Raw genomic sequence first — 26666 nt, forward strand, 5'->3', positions numbered from 1 at the left:
TAACAGAATCAAACTTTACATAGATCGAGTATGATCGACGAAGCTTTTATACTCGTGTATACGTACAACTAAGTAATATCGAAACAAGCTTCGTTTTTCTAGACTATCGCAATGCGTCTTTTTGTGCGTTTAAATATAATAGACCTTTCTATAAGGTTAGTATCTACATCGAAAGAAAATATTAATCTTTTATGTGTGTGTTGTATTATTGAGAACATACATATTTACTAGAAACATGTTATAAACCAGTAGAGATTTTAGTTTACGTTAATAAAAGTTGAAGAAAAAGTTGTCTAAGATATATTTAGCTTTTCTATATAATTAGGAAAATAAGAAAAATTAAAATATAATTAATAATTTAGAAATAATAATAAAAGAATGTGTGTGTGTATGTGTGTGTATATATAAGTAAATTAATCTGTATCGATATAGATTATTATATAGAAACATACATGCTATGCAAGTTGTAAAAAACACTTCAGTCTCCCACTTGAATATTAGTTCATTTCCGCTTTACACCAGATGGCGCTTCGAAAAAAGAAATCATGTATTTTCTCTATCTAGATTGTCATTAGACTAGAGTAGTATTAGAACCGAGTACATTTCGTTTGAAATCGAATCTGTCTCTCCGGATTTTACATCTGTCCGGATATAAACAACAAATTTAGTATATATTGCAAATGATTAGTTTATGAGTTACTATGTTTATTTGATAATAATTATATGTATATTATTTATTTCATTTTCATTTTAATGTTTGATATCATTTTCTTATTTGTCGTAAATACAACGTACATTCGCTTCAACTTTCTTGTTAAAATAAAAAAAATATCACAAATAAATAATTTGTGATAATATATTTAATATTATTTATATAGTGTATTATTACATATAGATTGCAGTAATGGTGGAAACAGCATGTGATCCTACAATTGAAAGACACTTAAAAGGTCATAAAGATGCAATTACTGGTCTCCATTTTCATCCTACTAATAATCAATTAGTATCTAGTAGTATGGATAAAACTTTGATGTTATGGAATTTTACGGATTCAATTAGAGGATATAAATTAAAGGCGCATAAAGATTCTGTGTTAGATGTTAGCTATGCCCCTTCTGGAGAAATCATAGCTAGTGCATCAAGAGATCGTTCCATAAGAATATGGATACCTAGAATAACAGGGCAATCTGTAGATTTCAAAGCACATTCAGGAGCTGTAAGCTCATTACATTTCTGTCCTAATGGAGAACGGGTATTTTTGTTATTATTGAAATTAATAATAGTAATATAGATAAAATATTTATCTTTGAACATTTTTCTAATAGATTTATTTATATTTCAGTTACTTAGTACATCTCATGATAAAATTTGTAAATTGTGGATGTTGTGTAAAAGAAAATTTCTTTTATCATTTAATGGACATACAAATTGGGTCAGATGTGCTAAGTTTTCTCCTGATGGTAGGCTTATAATATCATGTAGTGATGACAAGACTATTAAATTATGGGATGTCTCTACTGGAAGATGTATTAAAACTATTAATGAAGTTAAAGGTATATTGTATATGTTGTAATCATATTTCAAATTAAAAATTTTTTATTATAACTTAAATCAACAGCTCCTGCTGTATATGTGGAGTTCCATCCAAGTGGTGGTGTTATTGGATCGGCTAATATAGGTGGCTATGTAAAATTATATGATCTAAGAACAGGCTCATTGTATCAACATTATGCTGTTCACAAAGGTCCTGTGCATGTCGCAAAATTTCATCCAAAAGGAAATTTTATGTTAACTGCTTCAGAAGATACTACTATGAAAGTAATTGAATCTTTTTTATATATACTGTATCTTCATACATATATTACAATGTAAATGTTTTCTAGGTTTTAGATTTATTGGAAGGCCGTCCAATTTATACCCTTAAAGGACATAATAGTGCTGTTACATCAATTGCGTTTTCTCTTAATGGAGATTACTTTGCATCAGGTGGTGCTGATTTTCAGCTTTTAACGTGGAAGACTAATTTTGATAAAGATGATAAGAATAGAAAAGTTCCTCGAATATTAGTGCCACCTATGCAAGATATAAAATATAAGGATAGATTGTTAAGTGAAACAGATATTCATGAAGAAATGGAAGAATATGAAGAACAACAAGAGGTAATGATTCAAATATAATATGTCAATGTGTTATTTACTTTAGTGGGTGTAATGAAATTTTCTTTAGTTATTATTATCATCAGTGGAATCTGTGAAATCTAAATCTGATACAAAAATTTGTAAAGGATTTATTCCTAAATTACCAAATGAAGATGTACAAGTTGAAGTGATTAATTTGAAAAAACAGAAAGAACTTAAGAAAGACAGGGAACAAGATTCTTTATGTATTGCAGATAAAGTACCTGATTCGCGTTCTAGTCAAAGCATTAATATAATTGAAATGCTAAATGAACAAGTAGAATCACTACGAACTACTATTCATATATTAGAACAACGATTAAGTGCAGTCGAAAAAGAATTGAAATATAAATAAATATAATCAAAATAATTTATATAAAATAAAATAAGTTTATTACAAGTTAGTAAATATAATCTCACATCATTTATATTATTCATATAAAATAAGTAATACTTCTCTTCTTTCTCTTTCTCTCTCTCAAAGTACATAATTCCTTATCATGTCTGAACATTTTATAAAATTTCTAGATCTAAAAACACAATTCCCTGAAAATTGAATAATCAACTGAGATAATCAAGGACTAATTAAATTAATGACTAGCATCTTTTTCTAAAATTTGTTTTTGATGAGTCAGAAATTATAGGTTACATGAGCATTTTTGGACAGTTCGAATTAGAAAAAATAAAAAAATTTTTATATTATTTATATTGGAAACTTTAACATATTAATGAAGATTTTCACGATTTATCTTGATCGATTTAGTTATAAAAATAATAAGGTAAACAAACTTCAAGTATAATAAACTATCGAAAAAAAAAAAAATACAAAAGAGGGCGCCTCTCGTCGACCATATGAGAGCAAGAGAACGATTCATTACTTCCAATTGTATTCCAATTGTAGTTTATTGAAATATTTTAAAGTGCGCTTACAAGATTATCTCTGTAATAAGAGCTTATCTTCTGATAAAAAAACTGGTATTTCAAGAAGTATCATTTCGTTATAAGAAGAGTAACTTATTGTATGCCACGTCAAACCTTAAATATATTTTTTCGGTGATATGGCGTCACAGGTAAGAAGTTGTCATTTTATTTATTCCCGGGATAAATTATTTTTAATACTTTTAATTTTAAGGTTTACGAATTTTGGGTTGAAATGACATGTGAGGGATGCGTTAATTCTGTTCAAAATGTGCTTAACAAAAAGGAAGGTTTGTAAAGTCTTGTGAATATTCGTATGATAACAAAAGATTTCTCATGTCATAAAGTATATAACCTTATAATGAGTAATGAAAATTTTCTTGCTAGGTGTTAATGATATAAAAGTAAATTTAGATAATAAAATGGTTTCTGTGAAAACAACATTATCTTCCGATGAGATATTACAAGTTATCAAGAAAACTGGCAAGGAGTGTAGATTTTTAGGCATAAAAAAATAAATTTGCACAAATATTACAAATATAACTACACGCAATAAAATTTTTACTTTCTCCTGTCTTGCCTATTATGCATTATTAGGCTATTGTAAGTAATTACAAAACTATTATACCAAATTATATTTTTTAAAAGAAATAATATTTTGTATTATTTTGTGTATCATTTTGTTATTTTATTTTCAAAGTTATAAACAAAAAAGTATTGAATTCATAAGGTGATTTAATTATGAAATATAAATTATTAAAAGTATATTGTTTTTATTTGTGCATGTGCAAAAACTAGTAGGTATATATATTTTTTACACACAGTGTTCTTGGATCCTATTTGTAATAATGTTTACACAAAGAACATGATGTTCTGATGCACGAACCCAAAAGACCCCAAGAATTTCCATATTGAATTATACAGCACAATGAATAAGATATAATATTATCTTAATGAATATAACAAAGAAAAAAACATTAAAATAAACAAATAACATTATTAAAAATGACAGCTTGTACTCAGAATTTGCTTTTTTATGAACAATACTTCGCAAGTATTGATAAGTCTAGACCATGATTTTTCATACAAGAAAAATACATAACTTGAAAAATAAATATATTAATAATAATAATAATAATAATAATAATAATAATAATAATAATAATAATAATAATAATAATAATAAACTTAAACTATTGTACTACATGAAATGAATATTAATTATTTTCCAATAAGCAAAATTACTTAAAAATGTTGACTTCAACCATAAAATAAAGTATTTAATATTATAACTTCATAAATTGTAAGAGCTTACCATTTTATTATGTAATGCTTTTAATGGTATTTTAATTTAACATCTGTAAGAATATAAAAAACAAAAAATTTTTATTTATTTTTAATGCTATTCAATTATTTAGACTGATAAAAAATTTGGAGAAATGTATAAATCTTTAGAAATTACATGAGGAATGTAATTGCTCATATATTATGTTAATATTTTGGGAGAATTAATCTATTTCTTATATAGATAAAATCCTGATTATTAAAAATTCATCTGATGCTTATTAAAAATAATAAAAGATAAAATGCCCTTTAAGCCACAAATGTAAAATAAATTCTTTTCATATCTCTTTTTTTTTTTTTGTATTGTTTGTAATAAAAAATACATAATTCTTTCTCATGTCCTTAGAAGCAATGAGAATAGTTCACAAAATAAAAAATTAATTTCAATAAAATAAATAATTATCTGTGAATAGTACAATTTTAATGCAGTTTTAATTTAATGAGATAATATGCAGAAAAAAATGGAATGATGTAGGTTGTAATATGTGGCAGTTCATAATTTGCAATCAAAAATAGGTACATACATGTACATACATGTTCTCATGTGTGACATTATGTAAGTACATACATCATAAGTCTTAATTTATACAAGCCTCCTTACATATGTTAAAGCATATAGCAAAGGAAATTTCACTCATTTACAAGAGTTAAAAAATCTATTAAATATTAATATTACTCCATGTAGTTTCAACTATCCATAATTTAAAATTAATACATTGTAAAACAAATTAAAAATAAATTCCAAAATATGTAACTTTATACTTCATGCACGCAAAAAGGCTCATAAGAAACAAATTATTATGAGTTTTCTCTTTGTAAATGTCTTAAATAAACTAAAAAAAAAAAAAAGTAAATTTTTATCAAAATATTACTTGATAAATCATACAAATTTTTTACAAATTTGTATTGAGAAGAAATTAAAAATGTTTTTAAAATTTGTGTGCATCATCATTAACACAAATAAATTCAATAGATTTACAAATTTATCTTATTTCTTATAATCTAAAAAAACGCATTTTATAAAATTAAATCAAGTTTCCAAAAGTTACTTCAAATGCTACCTTAAGTTTAAGCCCTTAATACATTGCAGAATGTAATCTTATTTTGCCAATATCATAATCATTTCCATAAAAGATTATAAAAATCAACATTATGAAATATAAAAAAATCATTTATGATGATTATAAACTTGGTATCAAATATAAAATTCATATCAATAGAAGATGGTTTAGTTGCTAATACTTACGTTTTGAAATAAACAAATTGATTCGTTAATCATACTGTAATTATAATAATGATATTGGCAAAATATTGAATCTTAAACAATGTGGTATAGCTTTTCAAAAGGCCGGTCTACCAAAGGGTATACTTGTTCAAAATATTTTAATATAGAACATGTTTCAGAAGTTACTTATAGGAGATTTCCTTAGTTCATATTATTGATGCAACTTAATCTGAAAAACAAAACGAATATTGTTCTAATGATAAAAATTATAACGAATCCATCGTCAGAGAAAACTATACGTATTTTGAACTGCTCTGCCAGTGTTTGATGTTGAACCTTGTTGCTCTGCAATGTTATGTAGTTGTTCCAGTCTTTCCAAGGAGTCAGTGCGTGTTCTTATAGAACCTCCATATGTGTGTACCTAATTCAATTATAAATAATTATTTTATATATCGTTATAAACAATTTTGAAAAAATTCTTAAATTTTCTGGTTATTGTTATAATAAATACGAATAAGAAAATTAACTGAATTAATTCTCTTAAAAATAATGTACAAACTGATACATAAAAATCAATTCATTATAATACCAGAAGCTTTAAGAATACACCATATGAAAAAGCGAGCTTTTTTGCCCCACTGTCATTTTTTTAAGCCAACAAATTTGTTATTAGAATAATTACATTCCAATATATTTTTGTTTTTTTTTGTATAGAAAAATTAGCGCGCATGAGACTTAAGTCTGAATTAAATTTCAAAGAATTAGAAATTGTACTGCACATTATGATTACTTATTTCTTGACTGATTATAATTACGTATATGTCATAAAATTTATGTATACAATTAAATTTAATTTTGGTAGAGCCATTATACTTATGAGATGAATGGAAAGAGAGCGCATCACTTTATCTAGTTATCTACTCACTGTCTGTAAATCAGACTTCAGACTGTGGGTGTTGGCCACTCGCGCTCATTCAAGAGGAGTTAGACTTCCACTGCTGACTCTTACTTCTCTGGGCTCTGGAGCTACTGGAGGTCTCCTTTCTTGAGACTGTTGCATTACGCCTATCATATGATGATGTGTCATTCGATAAGCAGGATTAGCCACCACAAATTCTGTTAGAGTAACATCGGCCGTTCCACCAGATTCAAGAGGTATGGCATTCTGACGAAAATGTTCTAACATATCATATATCGCCGGAAAACAAAGATGTTGGACACGACAATGGCCTTGATCGTTCAATGTCATTCGTAAATGCTAGAATAAGAAATATAAAAAATCTATACAAACAAGGAATCAATTCTTTTTAGTCTCTTTAAGATCAAAAAGAACATTGTTTGGATTTTATTTTCTTGCTAAAATAATTTTTTAATCTAATAGATTACCTTTGCTCTTCCCTGAAAGTTAAATGTTAATACAAATTCTCCTTTTCGTGTTTCACTTTGCCGGACAAGAAAGACGCCATGGCCATTAGCAGAACTATGCAAGACAAGCTGTGCTGCATCTGAACGTGGCAATGTACCATGAAACCAAGGATACTCTCGTAAACTACTTGATAAATCTAGCTCACCATCATTTGCAGCTACTAAAAACAAAATTCATTAATTAATTTCACCTTACTGAAATATAATCAATTGTTTCTATAGGCATCGTTATTTCTTACATTGTTCAATTTCTTGTTGTGATGAACATAATTCTAAGTTACTACTACTTCGCATACGCAATCTTGGAGGCAATTCTGGTGGATTAGATAATGCTTCCTCTGTATGCTCATGAGATGTTAATCGAGAACCTTTACTTGCTGAATTGGCCCTTAATCTATCACCTTCATTTGTGATTCCAAGTGAAGCATGTCCCAAAGAATCTGCAATTGAATCTCGTGTACCAGAAACAGGTGTAGTAGAATTTTGTTGTACAGTACGCATGCAATATTTAATAGTAGCAAGCCAAGACCTCATATCATTTGAATCATGAGCTTCTATTACAAATTCCATATTTTGTGTCTTTAACACAAAGGTGTTTTCATGATCTGGCATTTCAAGAGCTGTGGTTTCTCTAGCTTCTGTTATTGCAGAACAAAAAACACCACTACGTGGTTTTACTGCCTTTGGAGGAGAATAAAATTCCAACATATAACCTCCGATGGCTTTTATCAATGCCAATCTAGATTTTTCCCATTTTTGAGTTCCATCTATATTTTCTCCCATCAAAGAATTAACAATACCTTCTTTTCTACATTCCACAACAATTTTAGAAAGTTTAGTTTTTGAATGTTTATCTCTACGGTGTTCACTATGAGATAATTCTACTTCGTCACTTTGTTGTTTATGAAAGAAACTTTTTCCTTTCTTAAGTCCTTTAAATGATAATCTACGAAAGAAGGGTTTGTGAACAGGTTTTGGTGATACTGTTTCACCATCGTGTTCAGAGTAATCACTAAATTCTTCATGTGATGAAGCACGAATTGGTGCATTGTTATTTTGAGATATAGCATTTGTATCCCTTTCAGTGAATGCTGTTTGTCGAACATCATATGCAGTTAATGATCTAAAAAGAAAGAATACATTCAAAAATCATTTATTTTGTCATACATATCTTTTATAATTTATGAATATATCATTATTTCTCTGAAGGTTTTCGTAAAATTCAAGTTGTCTAATTGAATCAAGTACAACGTTTGTAAACATAAGCTTTGACATGCAATAATAAGATTAGAATATATTTTTTTAACAACGATCTATCAAATATAATTCAAATTTTTTACAAAAAACAATATCCTATTTCAAAATCAGTATACATAGAAAAGAAATAATTGCTGTTAACCATGCAAAGAAAGCTTCAAATATCAACTGATCAATAAAGTTATAAAAGTCAAAGAAAATAGTATTTAAACATGTGTATTTGAAGAAATTATTACAATAAACTTGAATTGTTCTACAAAAACAAAAACTTAAAAAGCAATTGAAGAGAAATGTACTTAGAAAATATCTTTACATTAAGCTCTCACATAAACTCTATGTTTATCATTAAAATTGAACCACAGACCTAACAGTTCGACGCAAGTACTCGCTCTCGAAGTGCTCGCAGAAACTTTCAACAAACTTTCTGAGAAAGTCACGATGAGATAAGGTGGATCTGGCACTTTCAGGTAGATTTAGGCTGACATAAGTGCAAAAAGCCTTGGCAAAATCGGAGGCCGAGGCACGGGCGTGTCGGTCACAGAATTCAATCCAACCGGTCGCGGTGTCTGGCGTCGCGACAACCGCCGACGCCGTCGCCGATGCCGTTGCCGATGCCGTCGTCGATGCCGTCGTCGTCGTCGTCGTGGCCGTCGTCGTCGCCGTCGTCGCCGTCGTCGTCGCCGTCGCCGTCGTCGCCGTCGCCGTCGTCGCCGCCGTCGTCGTCGTCGTCGTCGTCGCCGTCGCCGTCGTCGCCGTCGTCGTCGCCGTCGCCGTCGCCGTCGTCGTCGCCGTTGTTGTCGCCGTTGTTGTCGTTGTCGTCGTCGTCACTGTCGGTCCTATCACCGTATTCGCCGTTCCCGTCGCCGTTGTTATTGTCGTAGTTGTCGTCGTCGATGTCGTTATCGCCGTTTCTATATAAACACTCATTACCGGCGTTTACCTCGCGCTAAACGGAGGCGAGAGCTCTTCCCCTCCTGTTTTTACACCTCGCTATAACACCTCCACTGCGCAGTTCGTCGTACAAAACTCCCCTTTTACAAATCGAAGAAATATGTATTACAGAGTACACTTGCGCGTACACATAACACGCATATATCTATATAAACTATACTACGAATGATGCGCAATCTAAAGGAAATGATAAGCGCACATAAAAAAATACTGATTTCTTTTTCAATCTTTAAAAAAATACGGAAGAGAGCGATTATTTTTTTATTTTAATCGAAGAAAGCAGGCAAAATTCCAATCAACGAACTACTATTAATCCCTTAACCCTCGTTCCTATCGATAACCGGCCATATAATCAATCGTATTTATTTTCTAATTTCTTCTTGCGATAGAATTATAAATGATGAGAATCTCAACAGGAATAGGTTAAACATTTTTAATCTTAATAACTTTGCGTTGCGTATTTTCTTTGTTGCCTCTAAATTTTCAATCATGCTTCAATTGTCTACTGTTTTCATGTGATCGTATTTATTTTTGATGAAAATATTTGCCCATCACGATTAATGACATTGTTATGGCCACTAGCGCGCTCTGCATGGCGGCAAATATCATTTATACGGAGTAATTGTAAATTTTCCTAAGAAATTCTATATTATAGAATATACAAAAATTTCTTATATTTTAGTAATTTATAATTATCGAAATTTGTGCGTAGCTGCATATTAATATGTTATCGATATTAAATAATTTTATAACATCTTTTCGATTTTTCCTATCGATAATACAACATATGATTATCGACTTGATTATCGACCTGTACAATTAGTTCGAGTTCTAGAGGGCGGTTAAATCTGGCGACATTTCTGCCATCTACAGGAATATATTATTGTGGATCAGACAGTGGTGGGTTCAATTAACAGCGTTCTTGATTACAAAAATTAAATTTTATATTGTTTAGATAAAAGCTTTTTTTTTTTAAATACATAAGTAATTCAGTGTTTGAGCTTTATGTGATGTTTAACAATAATATCATTCTTGTTTTGTAGTGAAAAAAAAAAAAAAAATAACATGGCATTACGTACTTATGGAGATAAACCTATAAGTTTTCAAGTGGAGGAAAATGGAGAATATTATTGTATTGGCTCCGAAGTGGGCAATTATTTGCGGCTTTTTCGTGGTTCATTGTATAAACGTTACCCTGGTATGTTTAGAAGATCTATAACTAATGATGAGCGTAAAAAATTGGTAGAACTTGGATTGAGTCAACACGTTCTTGCATCAAGCGTATCACTTTTAAGAGCTAGCGAAGTAGAAGATATTATTGAAGGTAATGATGACAAATATAAAGCTGTATCTGTGCATTCGACTGAACCTCCTGCTCCTAGAGAGGGAAAATCTAAAAAGTCAATGGCATGGGTACCAAGTTTGCCAAACAGTTCACATTTAGATGCAGTACCACAAGCTACACCTATAAATCGGAATAGAGTTCATAATAAAAAAGTCAGAACATTTCCACTGTGGTAAGTAATAATTATAAATTTAAGAGTATATGGTTTAATAATGTAGAAATTATATTTATTGTATCTGTTATAGTTTTGATGATACAGATCCATCTGCAAATTTAGAAAATGCAGCGCAACAGGAAATGCTTGTTCCAATACGTTTGGATATGGAAATAGAAGGTCAAAAATTAAGAGATACTTTTACTTGGAATAAAAATGGTATTTATGATTTTATTAAAATATCTGAATCAAACATAGTTTGAGTTGTATAAATATCTATATTATCTTTTACAGAAAGTCTTATAACACCAGAGCAATTTGCAGAAGTATTATGTGATGATCTAGACTTAAATCCATTAACTTTTGTTCCTGCAATAGCACAAGCTATAAGACAACAAATAGAAGCTTTCCCACAAGAAACAATTTTAGAAGAACAATGTGATCAAAGAGTAATAATTAAATTGAACATACATGTTGGTAATACTTCCTTAGTAGATCAAGTAGAATGGGATATGTCAGAAAAAGAAAATAATCCTGAAAAGTTTGCAATGAAATTATGTGCTGAATTAGGACTTGGTGGAGAATTTGTTACAGCTATTGCCTATAGGTAATTTTAAATATTTATCATAGATTTGTCATCTGTATGTTTTATTCATCTTTATATTTTTATCAGCGTTCGCGGTCAACTATCATGGCACCAAAGAACATATGCATTTTCTGAAGCACCATTACCGACAGTAGAAGTACCATTTAGACCTCCATCTGAAGCCGATCAATGGGCTCCCTTCTTAGAAACCTTAACTGATGCAGAAATGGAAAAGAAAATAAGAGATCAAGATAGAAATACTCGGTAAAATATATAAATATTAAATAAGGCATCTAATGAAACATTTACAATAATTATTAATTCTGGATTTTGTTTTCTATTTGTTTCAGACGTATGCGAAGATTAGCAAATACTACACCTGGATGGTAAATAACATGGACCATAGTATTATTTAAGATAAGGAACATTGTTTATTTCATATATTTGTTTACTTAGAACTGAAGATTTAACATCATCTTTTAATTCCCATTATAAAAAAAAAAGAAAGGAAAAAAGAAAGAAGGAAAAGGAAAAAAAAACGAAAAGAAAAACCTGAAACTACTTTAATAAAAAAATAAGGAAACAAAAACATATAGGAAATAAAATACATCAACATTATCAGAGAAATTCATATAAATATATTACGTTTATTAAACTATTCATTGATTTATTTTTTTCCTAATAGTTTGCAAGATATTATTAAAATTTGTATACAAATAAACAATCACTCTCAGAAAATGATATTTTATTTAGTATTTAGATATTTTATTGTTTGTGAATTTAAAATTTATAAAAGTAAGAAAATCATTTGTATATGTATAAATCATTATATCGAGACATATTTTATATAATTGTTTTAGAAGCTATAACTTGTTTTAATAAAAAAACTTTGGTTCACGTTCTTTTACAAATAAAACAATACATAGTAAATAATATGACTTATAGATATTAAAGTTATTTAAAAAAAAATAATATATATGTGACCTATTTTAAGAAGTAATCATAGGCGATAAAACGCTGAATAAAGATACGAATGAAACGTATATAAGTGAAAAAAATCAGTAATTTCAACAGATTTTACACTTAAATGCCTATGTAAACATAAGAAACATACGTCATCAATTTTTTTTTAAGGAAAATGGAAGATCGTCGGTAATAAAGAAGAAAACCTATAGAAATACATATGTATATGTATATAATTAATGAAAAAAAAAGTAAAAAAAAAAGTTTTTTTTACCAATGATCGTTTCGGTCATATATTGGACTTTAATTTGCGTTTAGCGAGAAAAAGAATAAGAAAAAGAAATCATACGACGACAAAGGAGAAGAAGGGGAATCGAAGTATCGTTCGGCGGGACACATGACTTAATCGGATCAGTTCAGTTTCAACGTCTTAAGCGAGAAGGGAGCATTGGTTTTATTATCGTCAGTAACATGGATTCAGCTTGGTTAAGATATCAATTTACACAAGAATCATCGGTCATATCAGCATGCAATGGCAATAATCCATTTCCAAGAAGACCATGGCTTCAAAACGGTCCGGTTGCGGCTGCTGTCGGTGGAACTAGTATCGGCCTCAAAGGAATCATAGCTGGTACACAATTTATTTCTGCTAATCTCATAATAACCATGTTTTTTATTCCTTTCTATAATCTTATCATATTAACTAGAAAACATTAACTTTTGACATCTGTCAAGAATAGGTGAGATAAACTAGTTCGCACAAGTGGTTATATACATACACATATATTTATACATGTATGCATATATATATTTATATATGAACATATATATATATACACATATGCATGATTTATACATGCATGTGTGTGTTCGGTCATTGAATGAACGGATGAGAGAAAGTGAAAGAGATAGTTAATCTGATGCTTACTTTATGGTGTGGTAGTTCGAAGGTCGAGACCGCATTAACCTTACTTTACTTTTACAATTATATATCGCGATATATTTTTTATATTTTATATCGATTCATTCACACGTTCTCTTTTATATCTTTTTTATATTTTGGACTACGCGATAAATGTACATAATGTATTGAAATAAATATCCTATATTTTGTAGGTGGTATTACTGGTGGTATAGAAATTTGTGTCACATATCCAACTGAATATGTAAAAACACAACTACAATTGGATGGTAAAAGTGGAGCTAGTAAACAATACACAGGAATATGGGATTGTGTAACAAAAACTGTAAAGACTCGTGGATTCTTTGGATTATATAGGGGTCTATCTGTCCTTCTTTATGGATCTATTCCAAAGTCAGCAGTACGTTTTGGTGCTTTTGAGTCAATAAAGAAAAGATTGGTTGATGATGATAAAAAACTGAGTGCTCAAAGAAAACTTTTGTCAGGACTTTGCGCTGGTGTATGTGAAGCTATTCTTGTAGTGACTCCTATGGAAACTGTCAAAGTAAAATTTATTAATGATCAAAGATCGCCAAATCCAAAATATAAAGGATTTTTTCATGGTATAACATTGATAGTTAGAGAATATGGTAAGTATTTCTAGACCTATAGTTTTTTTACACAGTAAAAGAAAATTATATTATAATATAGATATTGTATATATATTTTTTTATCTTGAATTTCTAAAAAGTATTTTCTTTTCATTAGCATTAAAACATTAATAAATCTATTATTCATAGCTTGTATATGATGCATTATGTATTCTTATGCAATATCTATCAATATTTATGAGTGAGTCTTCATTTTTTAAAGAATATTAACATCATTGACATACTTTTATTTTTATCACACTGATATTAAATTTATCATATTCTAGTACATAATTTCTTGATTGATAAAAGAATTAAAAAAATTATAAAATGTGATCAAATATCTTATAAATGAATGATAGTGATAATTGTATATGTGCAATTTGTCCTTGAACCATAATAACTTCACTGCTGCAAAGGAAAGATAATACTACTCATAAACTTCAGTTTAAAAGATTGAGATAGTAAGACATGTTTTTATCTCTGTCATTAAACCTATTAATAACTAACTATATATGTATCCAATTCTGTTGAATTTTTTATTTAATATTCAATTAATATTCTGCCAGTATTAATATACTTTGTTTATTATATTCTTGTATTCTTAATATCTTGAAGTTATTTTTGTAAATGTGTTTTAATTAACAAGAATAAATATATTTTTTTTTATTATTTAATGAATATTTTTTCATTATTTAATATTGTTTTTCAAGGATTTAAAGGAGTATATCAAGGTGTTGTGCCTACTATTTTGAAACAAGGTTCTAATCAAGCAATTCGATTTTTTGTAATGGAAACATTAAAAGACTGGTACAAAGGTGGTGATGATAATAAAAATGTTCCTAAAGTTATTGTTGGTGTGTTTGGTGCCTGTGCTGGAGCAGCTTCAGTTTTTGGAAACACTCCTATTGATGTTGTAAAAACTAGAATGCAAGTATGTAGCAATTTTGCCCAGTATTTTTTTTATTTGATTATTTCACTATTACATAAGTTTTCAATATAACATTTTTTTTTATTCTAGGGTTTGGAGGCATCAAAATATAAAAGCAGTATAGACTGTGTTATCCAAGTTTGGAAAAAAGAAGGTCCATTTGCTTTTTATAAAGGCACTATTCCAAGATTAGGCAGAGTATGTTTGGATGTTGCTATAACATTCATGATTTATGATTCATTTATGGATCTGTTTAAAAAGCTTTGGCCATGAGAAAACTTATATTTATAGAATTTTTATTTCTTTATATTATTGTCAGTGATATTTCATGTGAACCTCATGAGCATGTTTGCGTAATACGTTCGTATAGTAATCATTGAATTTTCTTTTTTTACAGTATATTAATTATTGTACAGAGATATATAGTTATTTCGATATATTTGTTTCAATTATATTTTAGTAGAAGAATTTTAAAAAATCAGGATATCTACTGAATTTACTGCACAAAATACATTTTATATATATATGTATATATATGTGTGAATGTATATATATATATGTGTCTATATATATATATATATATATATATATATATATATATATACACAACCAAACATATATTATAGCACAAAGTTATATTAATTTAAAGAAGATATATATTTTGCATTCGATATGCGCTTTATATTTGAGATATATTAGAGAAAATATTATACATTGATAATTTAAATAATACATAAACATTCCATGATATTAATACACATGTATTTACGTGCGTATGCGTCTGAGTATATTGTAAAAATGTCTGTGCCAGAAAAAATGATATGTATGTTTAAATAGAGAATTTGTATACATTAAAAATTAATTTTATAAGTATGTGCACAGTTTTATACTTAGAGAAAATGTTTCAAGATGTATTAAATAATGTATATATAATCCAAAGGCAGTTTTACAAAAAACGTAGATTTCAACGAAATAAAAGAGACTATAAGTTTGCGTAAATGACGCAAATGTATTTAATAAAACTTCAGGTATTGATATTTCACAATTGACATTTTAATTGTAATATATTACAATTATTAATTAAAATAATAATGTCTTATTATATACGAGTTATATTGTTTAACAAATATAATCGCATATGCCACATGAGACATCTATGTTATTTTCTGTTGTGTAAAAAATTGTTTATATATTATTGTCAACATTCATCTATATATATATATATATATATATATATATATATATATATATCCTTCATATATCTGTTGCAAATTATTGTGCTTTGTTTTTTTTTTTTTATATATGTATATAAAATAATCTTCAATCAGTTTACTACAAGTACATTTACAGATGTGATAAAACATTTTGTATTTTGATTATACTTGATAATTGTTGGGTTAATAATTAAAAAAGCTCAAAGTATATAGAGAATCACAGTGGAGATTACTAAAAAAGTTAAAAAGAAGTAGCAAGGAGATTATGATATTATATATTAAAGATGTGTGTGTACGATTCCAATTTTCTACGCACTCTTCTTACAGATGGGGACTTATATTTTACATTCATAAAACACAGCCACACATACATGAAGTATTGGTAAACTGTATACACAAGTAACGAAGAGGGGTCCGAAAAAGTGGAGGGGAGCATAGATGCAGACAGTGCCGGCCCCACTCTGGGCCCAAGGGAGAACCCCCCACATTCCAAGATGGCTGTGCCTAAGGAATGCAGTGGGTGCCCCCCTAAGACGCCTTCCTCCCTTCTTTTTTATTAATCGGATCAATTTATCGAGTCTAGAGAAAAGAAGACTTCAGGTACCTAGACGAAGTAGTGAAGTATACGCGACTACGATTAAAGAAAGAAGCAATAAGAAAAAAAATTAATCGTACGTTGAATGTAAACGGGAAAGAAGAGAAAAGTGCGAGAAAGACTAGAAAGGGCCTTACGTATTAAAGCCCGAAGCCTTATCTAATGGAGCTCGTTTGCGGCAGATAATGCCCATGCAGGAGGATGTTCCCGGCTCGTTTTAAGCAATGTCTCATAGGGATATCTCTGAGGTAATGATGTTAGTTTTCTTACATAATTTTTTTTAAAAGAATTACTTTTCTTCTCTTAATTAAATTTTCAGAAAATATTTATTGAATCAATGTTATTTAATAACATTTTTAAATATATAATAAATCATAAAAATTGTTTATACATTTATTTAATTAATATCTCATTATATTCATTTAAATATATGTTTAAACTATTTTAAATGTTTCCTTGCATATTTCATTAAAAAATAATAAATATTATGAATTATACTTTAAATTATTTGTACATATCATTTGACATTACTTTAATATCTAATTATATCTTTATTTATATAGCCGGTAATATAAACATATGTAATACAATTTTATTTTATACATTTTATTTATATATTTTCATTATACTTATTTTATATTCTTTATTACATTTATTTTATTAAGTTATTTTAATATATTATTATAGGTGGAGCCCGAAGGTACGTCGGCCTTGGCCGCTGGATCCAGATCATTATTCCTAGAGACTGTACGGCGTAGCAATGCAGCATGTCAAAATGGAGATTATGCACTTGCTGCAACTTTATATACTGAAGCCTTGGCCTTGGATCCACTCAGTCATGTATTATATTCTAACAGATCAGCTGCACGATTAAAAATGGGTTTATTTGCCCTTGCCCTTCAAGATGCTGTAAGGGCTACAGAACTTAGTCCACAATGGCCAAAGGTATGCATATATCCATTTATGCATTTACAGCATAAATGGAATCAATAATTTTTCTGTATATTCAGGCATATTATCGTCAAGGTGTTGCTCTACAATGTTTGGGCAGACACGGGGAAGCTCTTGTAGCATTCAGTACTGGATTAGCTCATGATCCTTCCAATTGTCAACTGTTATCTGGTTTAGTAGAAGCTTCCTTAAAATCTCCTTTAAGACCAACATTAGAACCAACATTTCAACAATTGCGTGCAATGAAATTAGATGAATCTTCTTTCGTTGTAATATCTGTTGTTGGTCAAGAACTTCTTGGTGCAGGGCAATATAAAGCAGCTGCTGGTGTGTTAGAAGCTGCACTCACAATTGGTTCATGCAGCTTAAAATTAAGGGGTTCTGTATTTTCTGCCTTATCTAGTGCATATTGGGCCTTAAATTCTTTAGATAAAGCAATCAATTATATGCAACAAGATTTGGGTAAGTTTGATAATTAAAAAATGTAAAGATATTATTATTCAGTTACTTTTTATTTGACAAACATTGTTTTTAGGTGTGGCCAGATCTCTAGGAGATACACAAGGTGAATGCAGAGCACATGGAAACTTAGGATCTGCTTATTTTAGTAAAGGCAGTTATAAAGAAGCTTTAACAGCACATCGATACCAACTAGTTTTGGCTATGAAATGTAAAGATACTCAAGCAGCAGCATCTGCATTGACAAGTCTAGGTCATGTTTATACAGCTATTGGTGACCTTCCAAATGCACTAGCTTCGCATAAACAATGTGTGCAATTAGTAAAACAAATGGGTGATCGTCTCCAAGAAGCTCGTGAAATTGGCAATGTTGGAGCAGTTTATCTAGCTATGGGAGAATTTGAAAGTGCTGTAGACTGTCATACGCAGCATTTACGAATAGCAAGACGCTTAGGAGATCGCGTGGAAGAGGCGAAGGCGTTCAGTAACTTGGGATCATCACACCACTATTGCAGAAATTTTGGTCAAGCAATGGCTTATCACGAAAATGTTTTGAGAATAGCTCAGGAACTAGGGGATAGGGCAATAGAAACAAGAGCTTATGCAGGACTGGGTCATGCTGCAAGATGTGCAGGTGAAATACTTTTCCGAACGAAACATAATGAGGAAAGCAATGGAGAAGTGAACTTTATTATGTAATTTCTTTCAAATGTATTCTAATGTAGGCGATCTTGCTCAAGCCAAGCTTTGGCATCAGAGACAACTCGATGTCGCGCTAGCAACAAAAGACAAAGTAGCAGAAGGTCGGGCATGCAGCAATCTAGGAATAGTTTATCAGTTACTTGGTGAGCATGATGCTGCACTTAAGTTACATCAAGCACATTTGGGTATTGCCCGAGCTTTGGGTGACAGAGCTGGTATGGGCAGGGCCTATGGAAATATTGGAAATGCTTACAATGCTTTGGGATATTATGAACAGGCTATTAAATATCATAAGCAAGAATTGACCATAAGTAAAGAGGTAATATTTTTAAATGTATCACGACAATAATTGATATACTTTTTATGACAAACTAAAACTAAATCTATATTTACCTAACTATTATGATTTCTCGTAGGTCAATGATCGTAGTTCAGAGGCGAGCACTCATGGAAATTTAGCAGTAGCATATCAAGCAGTACAAGGCCATGAAGCTGCATTGAGACATTACAGAGCACACTTGGCAATAGCTCGTGAATTGAAGGATACAGCTGGTGAAGCATGTGCACTACTCAATCTTGCTAATTGTTTATCATCACGAGGAAGATTTGAAGAGGCAGTTCCATATTATGAACATTATCTTATGTTGTCTCAGGAATTACATGATGTAGAAGGAGAAGCTAAAGCATGCCATTTTTTAGGATATGCCCATTATTGTTTAGGGAACCATAGAGAGGCAGTGAGATATTACGATCAAGATTTGGCCTTAGCCAAAGATTTACAAGATAAATCTGGAATGGGAAGAGCGTATTGTAATTTAGGATTAGCACATTTAGCTTTAGAAAATTTGGATACTGCCTTGGAATGTCAGAAATATTATTTGGGTAAGAATACATTATTGGATTATATTTTAAGATCATTTCACCATGCTATATTATAGGATAAACTGAATATTTGTCTACTTAAATGTAGCCATAGCCCATATGACCAAACACTTAGCCGGTAAATTTCGGGCTTTGGGAAATATTGGGGATTGTCTTTTACGCCTTGGCGAAGCAGAAGAAGCTATTAAAATGCATCAACGTCAATTAAACTTAGCGCGACAAGCGGCTGATCGTAGTTTAGAAGCAGCTGCTTATGGAGCTTTAGGAATTGCTCATAGAGCAACAAAGAACCTTGATAAAGCTCTTGGGTTTCATACACAAGAACTTACATTAAGACAAGAAGCTGGTGATTTACGAGGAGAATGTAGAGCTCATGGTAATTTAGGTGCTGTTCATATGGCATTAGGTCAATACACACATGCTGTTAAGTGCTATCAAGAACAATTAGAAAGAGCAAAAGAACTGGCAGATTCTGGTGTTGAAGCACAAGCATTAGGTATAACTTAAAAAAAAAAAAAAAAAAAAAAAAAATGTTAATAAGATTAACGATTCGATATAACATTACTTTTTTACATGTTATAGGAAATCTTGGAATAGCTAGATTAAATATGGCTCATTACGAAGATGCAATTGGATATTTTGAACAACAATTAGCAACTTTAGAACCATTGACTACAGGTACATCTTTACTTGACAAAGCTAGAGCATTGGGAAACTTAGGCGATTGTTATGAAGCCTTGGGAGATCCAGAAGAAGCTATTAAATGTCACGAACAACAATTAGCTGCCGCTGTAAAATTAAAAAGTATTAGAGATCAAGAAAGAGCATATAGAGGTTTAGGAAGAGCTCGCGAAGCATCGGGAAATTTACAAGAGGCTTTAGTTTGTTTTGAAAAAAGATTAGTAACTGCACACGAAGTCGATAGTCCAGAAGCAAGAGGTGCAGCTTATGGTGATTTAGGTTTGTATTGTATTCAATGAAATATTTCAATAAAATATTTATGCACGATCTTAGAAATAATTAATGTATATCTTCTTTTTCACCTTATAGGTAGAGTACATGCAGCATTAGGAAATCATGAGCAAGCTGTTAGTTGTTTGTCACATCAACTTGCTCTTGCTAGAGGTCTTGGTGATAAAGCTGCTGAAGCTGAAGCTGCTAGTGGATTAGGGGCTGTTCATTTATTAATGGATGATCCTAATTCAGCATTAAGACATCATCAGTTAGAGCTTTCTATTGCTGAAGGCTTAAACGCTGCTGGATTACAAGCCAGAGCTTGTGCAAATTTGGCTATGACTCAGGAAGCACTTGGTCAATATGAGGAGGCTATAAGATTACAAGAACAATCATTAAGTTTGGCTGCTGCGGCTGGAGATCAATTAGCCAGAGCAGCAGCGTTTTCCAGTTTGGGAAGATTACATCATTTATGTGGTGATTTATCAAGGGCTTTAAGTTATTTACAATCAGGATTATCTTTATCTGAAGGTTTAGGAAGGAGAGAAGAAGCAGCTAGGTTAAAATATAGACTTGGTCTTGTTCATTGGGAAGCTGGAGAAGCAACAACTTCTGTGGAACATTTGGAAAAAGCTGCAAATCTTTTAGAGTCATTAGATGGATCATCTTCATCTTTCATTTGTGGACAACCTAGCAAAAGCGAATTATTAACGGAAACGTATAGAATGTTACAAAAAGTATTGATTAGTTTAAATAGAGCAGAGGAAGCATTAAATTGGGCAGAAAGATCTAGACGATCTAGAACTAATTCTTTGGATGATACAGCTCATTATTCAGAAATTATTGACAGACAAAGAGGAATGATATTGTATTATAGGTATAAATATTAATAGATATTAATATTACTAATGTAAAAAAAAAAAAAAAAAAAAGAACTAATGTCTCAAATAAGATAAATTTACAATTTTAGCGAAGTGGGTAATGAGCTTCATGCATGGTGTTTAGCTCCAGGTCGAGGACTTTTAAGGTTTCATTCAACAACATTGGACGATGGTATGACTTTAGAACAGAAAGTATTGCAAGCTCGTGAAGCACTTTTAGACGAATCCAATGAACTCGCAGAAGAGTCGACGAAAATACCAACGAGAGGGCATCATCTTAATGCGAGTTCTTATAGTTTAAGTAGTTTATTTAGTGTTGGCTCTGTTAGTTCACGAGCTGGAAGCGCACGCTGGGGACGAGGAGTTAAAGGACCTACATGGCAGTCACCGTTACCGATTCAGTTACTTTATGATTTACTCTTAGCACCATTCGAAGATTTACTGCCACCTGTTAGAAAAGAACTTATTATGGTGGTCGAGAAGTCTCTCTATTTGGCACCATTTCCAGCTTTACAATCAAATCCAGGAGAAGATTATTTATGTGAAAGATTTTCTTTATTAGTAGTACCATCGCTTGCAGCTCTTAAAAAAAGATCGAAAACTCCTATGCCCGAAGGTGGTGCTACTGTGGCTGCTCTAGTTGCAGGAAATCCTACTCTTCCAGAAGATGTTAGAGAGGAATATGGCTGGCCAGAAAGTGCAGCTTCTACAGAAACAGAATCTGAAATAGTTGCGGAACTTTTAGAAGCACGTGCTCTGATAGGTGAGTACTTTACAATAAATAATTGTTCCTTTAAAATAAAGTTAATTAAAATAAGAATACATATATGCATATATATATATATATATACGATCGATTTTTAAGGTGTGGAAGCTACAAGATCAGCAGTTTTAAGATCTTTACCTGATGCAGAATGTGTACATTTAACTGTACCAGTTTTTTGGAATTCTACCAGTTTAGCACTTACTTCTGATCAGTGTGAGGAAGGATCTGAAAAACCAGCTTACTTGTTAAGTTCTTCGGATATCTTAAAATTACGAATATCTGCTAGATTAGTGGTAATATCCAGTGGTCATTGTTGGAACAGTACTGAAAACACAACTCCTTCATCAGATGGGATACAGAATCTTACTAAAGCATTATTAAATGCTGGAGCACAGTGTGTACTGATAGGCATGTGGGCAGTTCCTCCTACAGCTGGTAGCATTTTATTGCGAGCATTTTATAGTGCCATGTTACAAGGTGCTAGGGCATCAAGAGCTTTAGCTGAAGCAATGCAAACTGTACAACATACACGCCATTTTGCTCATCCAGCAAATTGGGCAGGATGGCTACTTATTGGAGGTGATGCAAGATTATCGAATAAGGTAGCTCTTATGGGCCAAGCACTAGCTGAATTATTACGTGGAGGACCTGAACAAAGTCGAGACGCTTTACGCGTCACTCTTCATTTAGTAGAAAAATCGTTACAAAGAATACATCGTGGTCAAAAGAATGCCATGTATACGACGCAACGTAGTATTGAAAATAAAGTAGGAACGGCTGCTGGTTGGCGAGAACTTTTAATGTCGGTAGGGTTCAGATTTGAGCCAGCTGGAAATGGTATACCATCTTCTGTATTCTTCCCACAAAGTGATCCTGAAGAAAGATTAACAAGATGTAGTGCTAGCTTACAAGCTCTTTTAGGATTAGGACCATCATCATTACATGCACTAGCTAGGCTTTTGCAGGTAAAAAAGAAAATTTCTTGATAAATATAAAATATCCTATTTATTACAATATAAATATATCTGTGATATTTAGGCCCCAGAAGCAGCAGAAGATGTTATTGCTGCAATGAGAAGAGCTAGTTGTGCAACTGAAGGACAGGAAATCTCTTTACCTGTACAAGTTTGGAGAGCACCTGGATCTCATGAATTGTTTGCAAGTTTAGGATTTGATCTTATGGAAGTTGGCCAATCTGAAGTTACTTTAAGAACAGGAAAACAAGCTTCGCGTAGAGCTGTGCAATTTGCTTTGCAAGCACTTCTTGCTTTATTTGGTAACAATCTTATGTTATTTGTATTTTGATATTTAACGTTAAAAATCTAACGAAATTTTTTTGATATCAGATACACAAGAGGCCCCAAAGAGTCTTAGCATAGATTCTAGCAGTTCGATGGAAAGCTTAGCATCAGTTGCAAATACCGAAAAAAATGTTATAGAACGACCTAGATTAGGAGGAGCGTTTGCAAGTTATGTACGACATCGTGGAGAACCAGATGGAAAAACTATGGAACCACCAAATATTCCAATAACTATATCTCGTCAACAATGTCAAAGTGGTGGAGGTAAATTATTATTAATTCTGATTTATATTTACTTATTATTACATTATATTCTTACAAATTTCACATACTTATTATAGGTGAATCAGATGTGGCTTTTACACCTAGTCCTCCAGTAGCACTTAATCTGAATCATCAAACGCGTATTAGAAATTTATATCCTGATCAAAATGTAAGACCAGGATCAAGTTCGAGTAGTTCAGTAACTGATTGGGATAATGGTCATGCTACTGTTTTAAGACGACAACCGTTGCCACCTTTACCAACTACGGTATTAGAACGATTAAGTGTTAGAACAGAAGTTGGATCTAATGCTCCACGAAAACCACGACATCCTACATCTAATGAAGATATATGTTCTCAAACTGATTCTGCACAGGCTACAGAAACACATCCACAAAATTTAAGAAATATAGCTACATCTTTAACGAGTTTAACACGTGAATTAACGCCTACTATTTCTGAAGTATATCATGAACGAAATTTAGGATTAGGTCTGGCTCCATCTTTATCAAAATTATTAGAAGAAGTGAGTTCTGTGCCTGAAAGAGAAGAAATTCAAACTTCTCGGACAAATCACAATCAAACTCAAAATTGGATACAAAATGATACAGAATTATGTCGGAGGGATGAGGCTGATGGTAGATCTATTGCTGAATCACAGTGTAGTGCTACCAGTTCTAACAAAATTCATAGGAAAGCACCACCACCTCCAGTATAATTTTTTTTTATTTATATATTATATTTATGAGTACTATGTGCGAGAGAGAGAGAGAGAGAGAGAGAGAGAGAGAGAGAGAGAGAGAGAGAGAGAGAGAGAGAGAGAGAGAGAGAGAGAGAGAAAGAGAGATAGAGAATAATCCTGGATAATAGTACTGGGTACCAAAGAATGGAACATATTAATTTTAATCAGAGATACATTGTCAAGTTTTTATTAAAATAATATCAAAAAGTTCAAGATAATCCAAAATAAGCATATCAATTAGATACCTAATTTTGTTTTGGTAGTTGCATGCAAAAAATGTACTATATTATCCTTAAGAGTATATAAAGATATAAAGTTATAGTAAGATTTATTAAGATAATTCACATGCAATACTCGTTTTATTCTAAAAAGAATTTATTCATTTAAACGCCTTGATTCATTCATCATGTTTTATACTCCAATATACAGTATTGCATTTCCCAGTAATTTATATATAATGCATATATCTTAATTTTGTTCTTTTAGTTAGAATTATTCCATTCAATTGAGTTTTTCTTTTTTTTTTTTTTTTCTTTTTTTTTTTTTGGTGTAGTAAAATTGTTTTCGATCAACGATTGTGTATTATGGAAGAGTTAAGCTATTTTATGCTTTACAGTTTTTTTTCAGTATTTTACATAAATAAATTTTGTTATAGAAATTTATTTAAATCATTAATAATCAAACTTTCCAAAGATTGGAAAGGAATGTTTTAATACAAATTCATTTCAATAATAAAAAAACAATTTTTTTAAAAGATGCTAATAAAGTTTCAAATGCCCAGTTACTAAGTTTACCAATTGCGCTGGCCCAGGGCCCACTCCACATACAGTTCTACTTCCTGGAGCTACTTGTGTGCGTCCTGCATCTTGTATTACATTTGTTATTAGACCAGCATCTCTGGCTGCTTTTGCTATTGCTCTTAGTTCATCTTCATTATTCACCTAAACATTATTTTTTCATTAACTACCTTTTTATAATTATTGTATAAAAATAACACAATGTGTCTATTTATATTTCGGTTAGCGAATTAGATTATATTATTGTGACATGTATTCGTGCCGAAAAAAATATAATAAAGGGAAAATATTGTTATGTTATATTATATTTATATTATATTTTACTATACACTCACATTATGTTGAAGAATACTGTCTGATAAGAACTATATGTGTTCTTTTTTTAGAGAGTAAAAAGATGTATAACAAATTATACAAATCTATTTACAAGATAGATGCATATCATTATATAGACATGCAAAAAGTTGTTTTCCTTTTATATATTAGTAATTTTTTAGTTAAAAAGTTACATTAAAAATTATAACTGTGTCTAATTATAAACAACAATACCTTGACAGTAACTTTTACTTGACCAGAATTTTCCCAAGCTTTTAAAATAGGAGGGTACTTTAGAGCAATTCTATACGCTGCTACAGCTGCATGTGCACATTGGGCCACAATTTTTCCTTTACCCATTTTTAAATCGTTTCTTACAACTAATACTAATTTACAATCTTGATTATCATTTAACTCTTTATATGCCTAAGTAATAAAAAAATTTTATATTTTAGATGACTTATTAAACTTCTTTCATTTTAACAAATAATCATTTGATATACTTACAATACAACCATCATCTGATACAGATTTTTTTGATATCTGATTCATTATTAATTTATATAAACAATAACCAGCAATGGTACAAATTACAAATCCCACTTTTGCATCAAGATCATATTTTATGAATGACTTAAAAAAATCCATTTTTTACAAAATGCTGTATAAAAATTCAAAAACATAAAAGATTAATACGCAAGTTCTTTACTCTCTGTCTAATTAAAAAATATTACTCATTTTTTATACCTGTATAATATTCTTTCTGCTTCACAAAAATATTGTTTTTATATATTTATGCATATATTATTCCAAGGCTTATTTTTAAAATATGTTTTTCAAACGATTTGATGTAAAAGTAAAAATGCAAAAATGAAAGAATCTTGTCAATAAGTGATAGAATCAATTAATACATCAATGTAACATTAATTCAAGTTATTTTCACAAACATATTAATATACTTTCTTATTTAAATATTAATATAAATTATTAGAATATATTATAATCACATGTTTCAA

At 30.6% G+C, this 26666-nt stretch overlaps 7 protein-coding genes across 11 annotated transcripts; 5 read left to right on the top strand and 2 right to left on the bottom strand.

Moving 5' to 3' along the window:
- The first annotated feature begins 1 nt into the window (after nt 1).
- LOC122635214 (POC1 centriolar protein homolog A-like) lies at nt 2-2887 on the top strand. Of its 4 annotated transcripts, XM_043825169.1 has the most exons (7): nt 707-725; nt 903-1252; nt 1343-1553; nt 1619-1818; nt 1884-2159; nt 2227-2577; nt 2706-2887. In XM_043825169.1, the coding sequence occupies exons 2-6, from the start codon at nt 905-907 to the stop codon at nt 2530-2532; spliced, it is 1341 nt and encodes a 446-aa protein (XP_043681104.1). In that variant the 5' UTR covers nt 707-725; nt 903-904; the 3' UTR covers nt 2533-2577; nt 2706-2887. The 4 variants fall into 4 exon arrangements, with proteins under 4 accessions (XP_043681106.1, XP_043681105.1, XP_043681104.1 ...); XM_043825171.1 differs by lacking the exon at nt 707-725 and adding an exon at nt 2-622 and having other exon boundaries at nt 2227-2887; XM_043825168.1 differs by having other exon boundaries at nt 2227-2887.
- Nucleotides 2888-2999: 112 nt separating this feature from the next.
- LOC122635216 (copper transport protein ATOX1) lies at nt 3000-3773 on the top strand. Its single transcript, XM_043825174.1, has 3 exons — nt 3000-3247; nt 3310-3385; nt 3483-3773. The coding sequence occupies exons 1-3, from the start codon at nt 3236-3238 to the stop codon at nt 3611-3613; spliced, it is 219 nt and encodes a 72-aa protein (XP_043681109.1). The 5' UTR covers nt 3000-3235; the 3' UTR covers nt 3614-3773.
- A 1070-nt stretch (nt 3774-4843) lies between these two features.
- On the bottom strand, nt 4844-9856 carry LOC122635211 (SH2B adapter protein 1-like). Its single transcript, XM_043825166.1, has 5 exons — nt 8711-9856; nt 7329-8212; nt 7051-7250; nt 6674-6922; nt 4844-6085 (listed from the first exon to the last, which is right to left on the bottom strand). The coding sequence occupies exons 1-5, from the start codon at nt 9271-9273 to the stop codon at nt 5948-5950; spliced, it is 2034 nt and encodes a 677-aa protein (XP_043681101.1). The 5' UTR covers nt 9274-9856; the 3' UTR covers nt 4844-5947.
- Nucleotides 9857-10103: 247 nt separating this feature from the next.
- On the top strand, nt 10104-12115 carry LOC122635215 (SWI/SNF-related matrix-associated actin-dependent regulator of chromatin subfamily B member 1). The gene is made up of 6 exons (XM_043825173.1): nt 10104-10197; nt 10341-10814; nt 10888-11015; nt 11091-11403; nt 11470-11646; nt 11733-12115. Exons 2-6 carry the CDS (start codon nt 10363-10365, stop codon nt 11770-11772), a joined length of 1110 nt encoding a protein of 369 aa, XP_043681108.1. The 5' UTR covers nt 10104-10197; nt 10341-10362; the 3' UTR covers nt 11773-12115.
- Nucleotides 12116-12669: 554 nt separating this feature from the next.
- On the top strand, nt 12670-15365 carry LOC122635217 (putative tricarboxylate transport protein, mitochondrial). The gene is made up of 4 exons (XM_043825175.1): nt 12670-12976; nt 13462-13896; nt 14610-14830; nt 14918-15365. Exons 1-4 carry the CDS (start codon nt 12817-12819, stop codon nt 15098-15100), a joined length of 999 nt encoding a protein of 332 aa, XP_043681110.1. The 5' UTR covers nt 12670-12816; the 3' UTR covers nt 15101-15365.
- A 779-nt stretch (nt 15366-16144) lies between these two features.
- Nucleotides 16145-26104, top strand: LOC122635037 (tetratricopeptide repeat protein 28). Its single transcript, XM_043824747.1, has 14 exons — nt 16145-16884; nt 17324-17581; nt 17647-18049; nt 18123-18680; nt 18772-19067; nt 19165-19630; nt 19719-20126; nt 20213-20590; nt 20681-21461; nt 21555-22228; nt 22331-23196; nt 23270-23507; nt 23578-23796; nt 23874-26104. Exons 1-14 carry the CDS (start codon nt 16861-16863, stop codon nt 24512-24514), a joined length of 6210 nt encoding a protein of 2069 aa, XP_043680682.1. The 5' UTR covers nt 16145-16860; the 3' UTR covers nt 24515-26104.
- LOC122635038 (peptidyl-tRNA hydrolase 2, mitochondrial-like) lies at nt 25049-26461 on the bottom strand. 2 transcript variants are annotated; one of them, XM_043824750.1, is made up of 4 exons: nt 26398-26461; nt 26158-26311; nt 25885-26076; nt 25049-25479 (listed from the first exon to the last, which is right to left on the bottom strand). In XM_043824750.1, exons 2-4 carry the CDS (start codon nt 26296-26298, stop codon nt 25297-25299), a joined length of 516 nt encoding a protein of 171 aa, XP_043680685.1. In that variant the 5' UTR covers nt 26299-26311; nt 26398-26461; the 3' UTR covers nt 25049-25296. The 2 variants fall into 2 exon arrangements, with proteins under 2 accessions (XP_043680685.1, XP_043680683.1); XM_043824748.1 differs by having other exon boundaries at nt 26158-26319; nt 26406-26448.
- Between the last annotated feature and the right edge of the window lie 205 nt (nt 26462-26666).

Source organism: Vespula pensylvanica, chromosome 17 (assembly GCF_014466175.1).
Source record: "Vespula pensylvanica isolate Volc-1 chromosome 17, ASM1446617v1, whole genome shotgun sequence".
Taxonomy (NCBI): Eukaryota; Metazoa; Arthropoda; class Insecta; order Hymenoptera; family Vespidae; genus Vespula; species Vespula pensylvanica.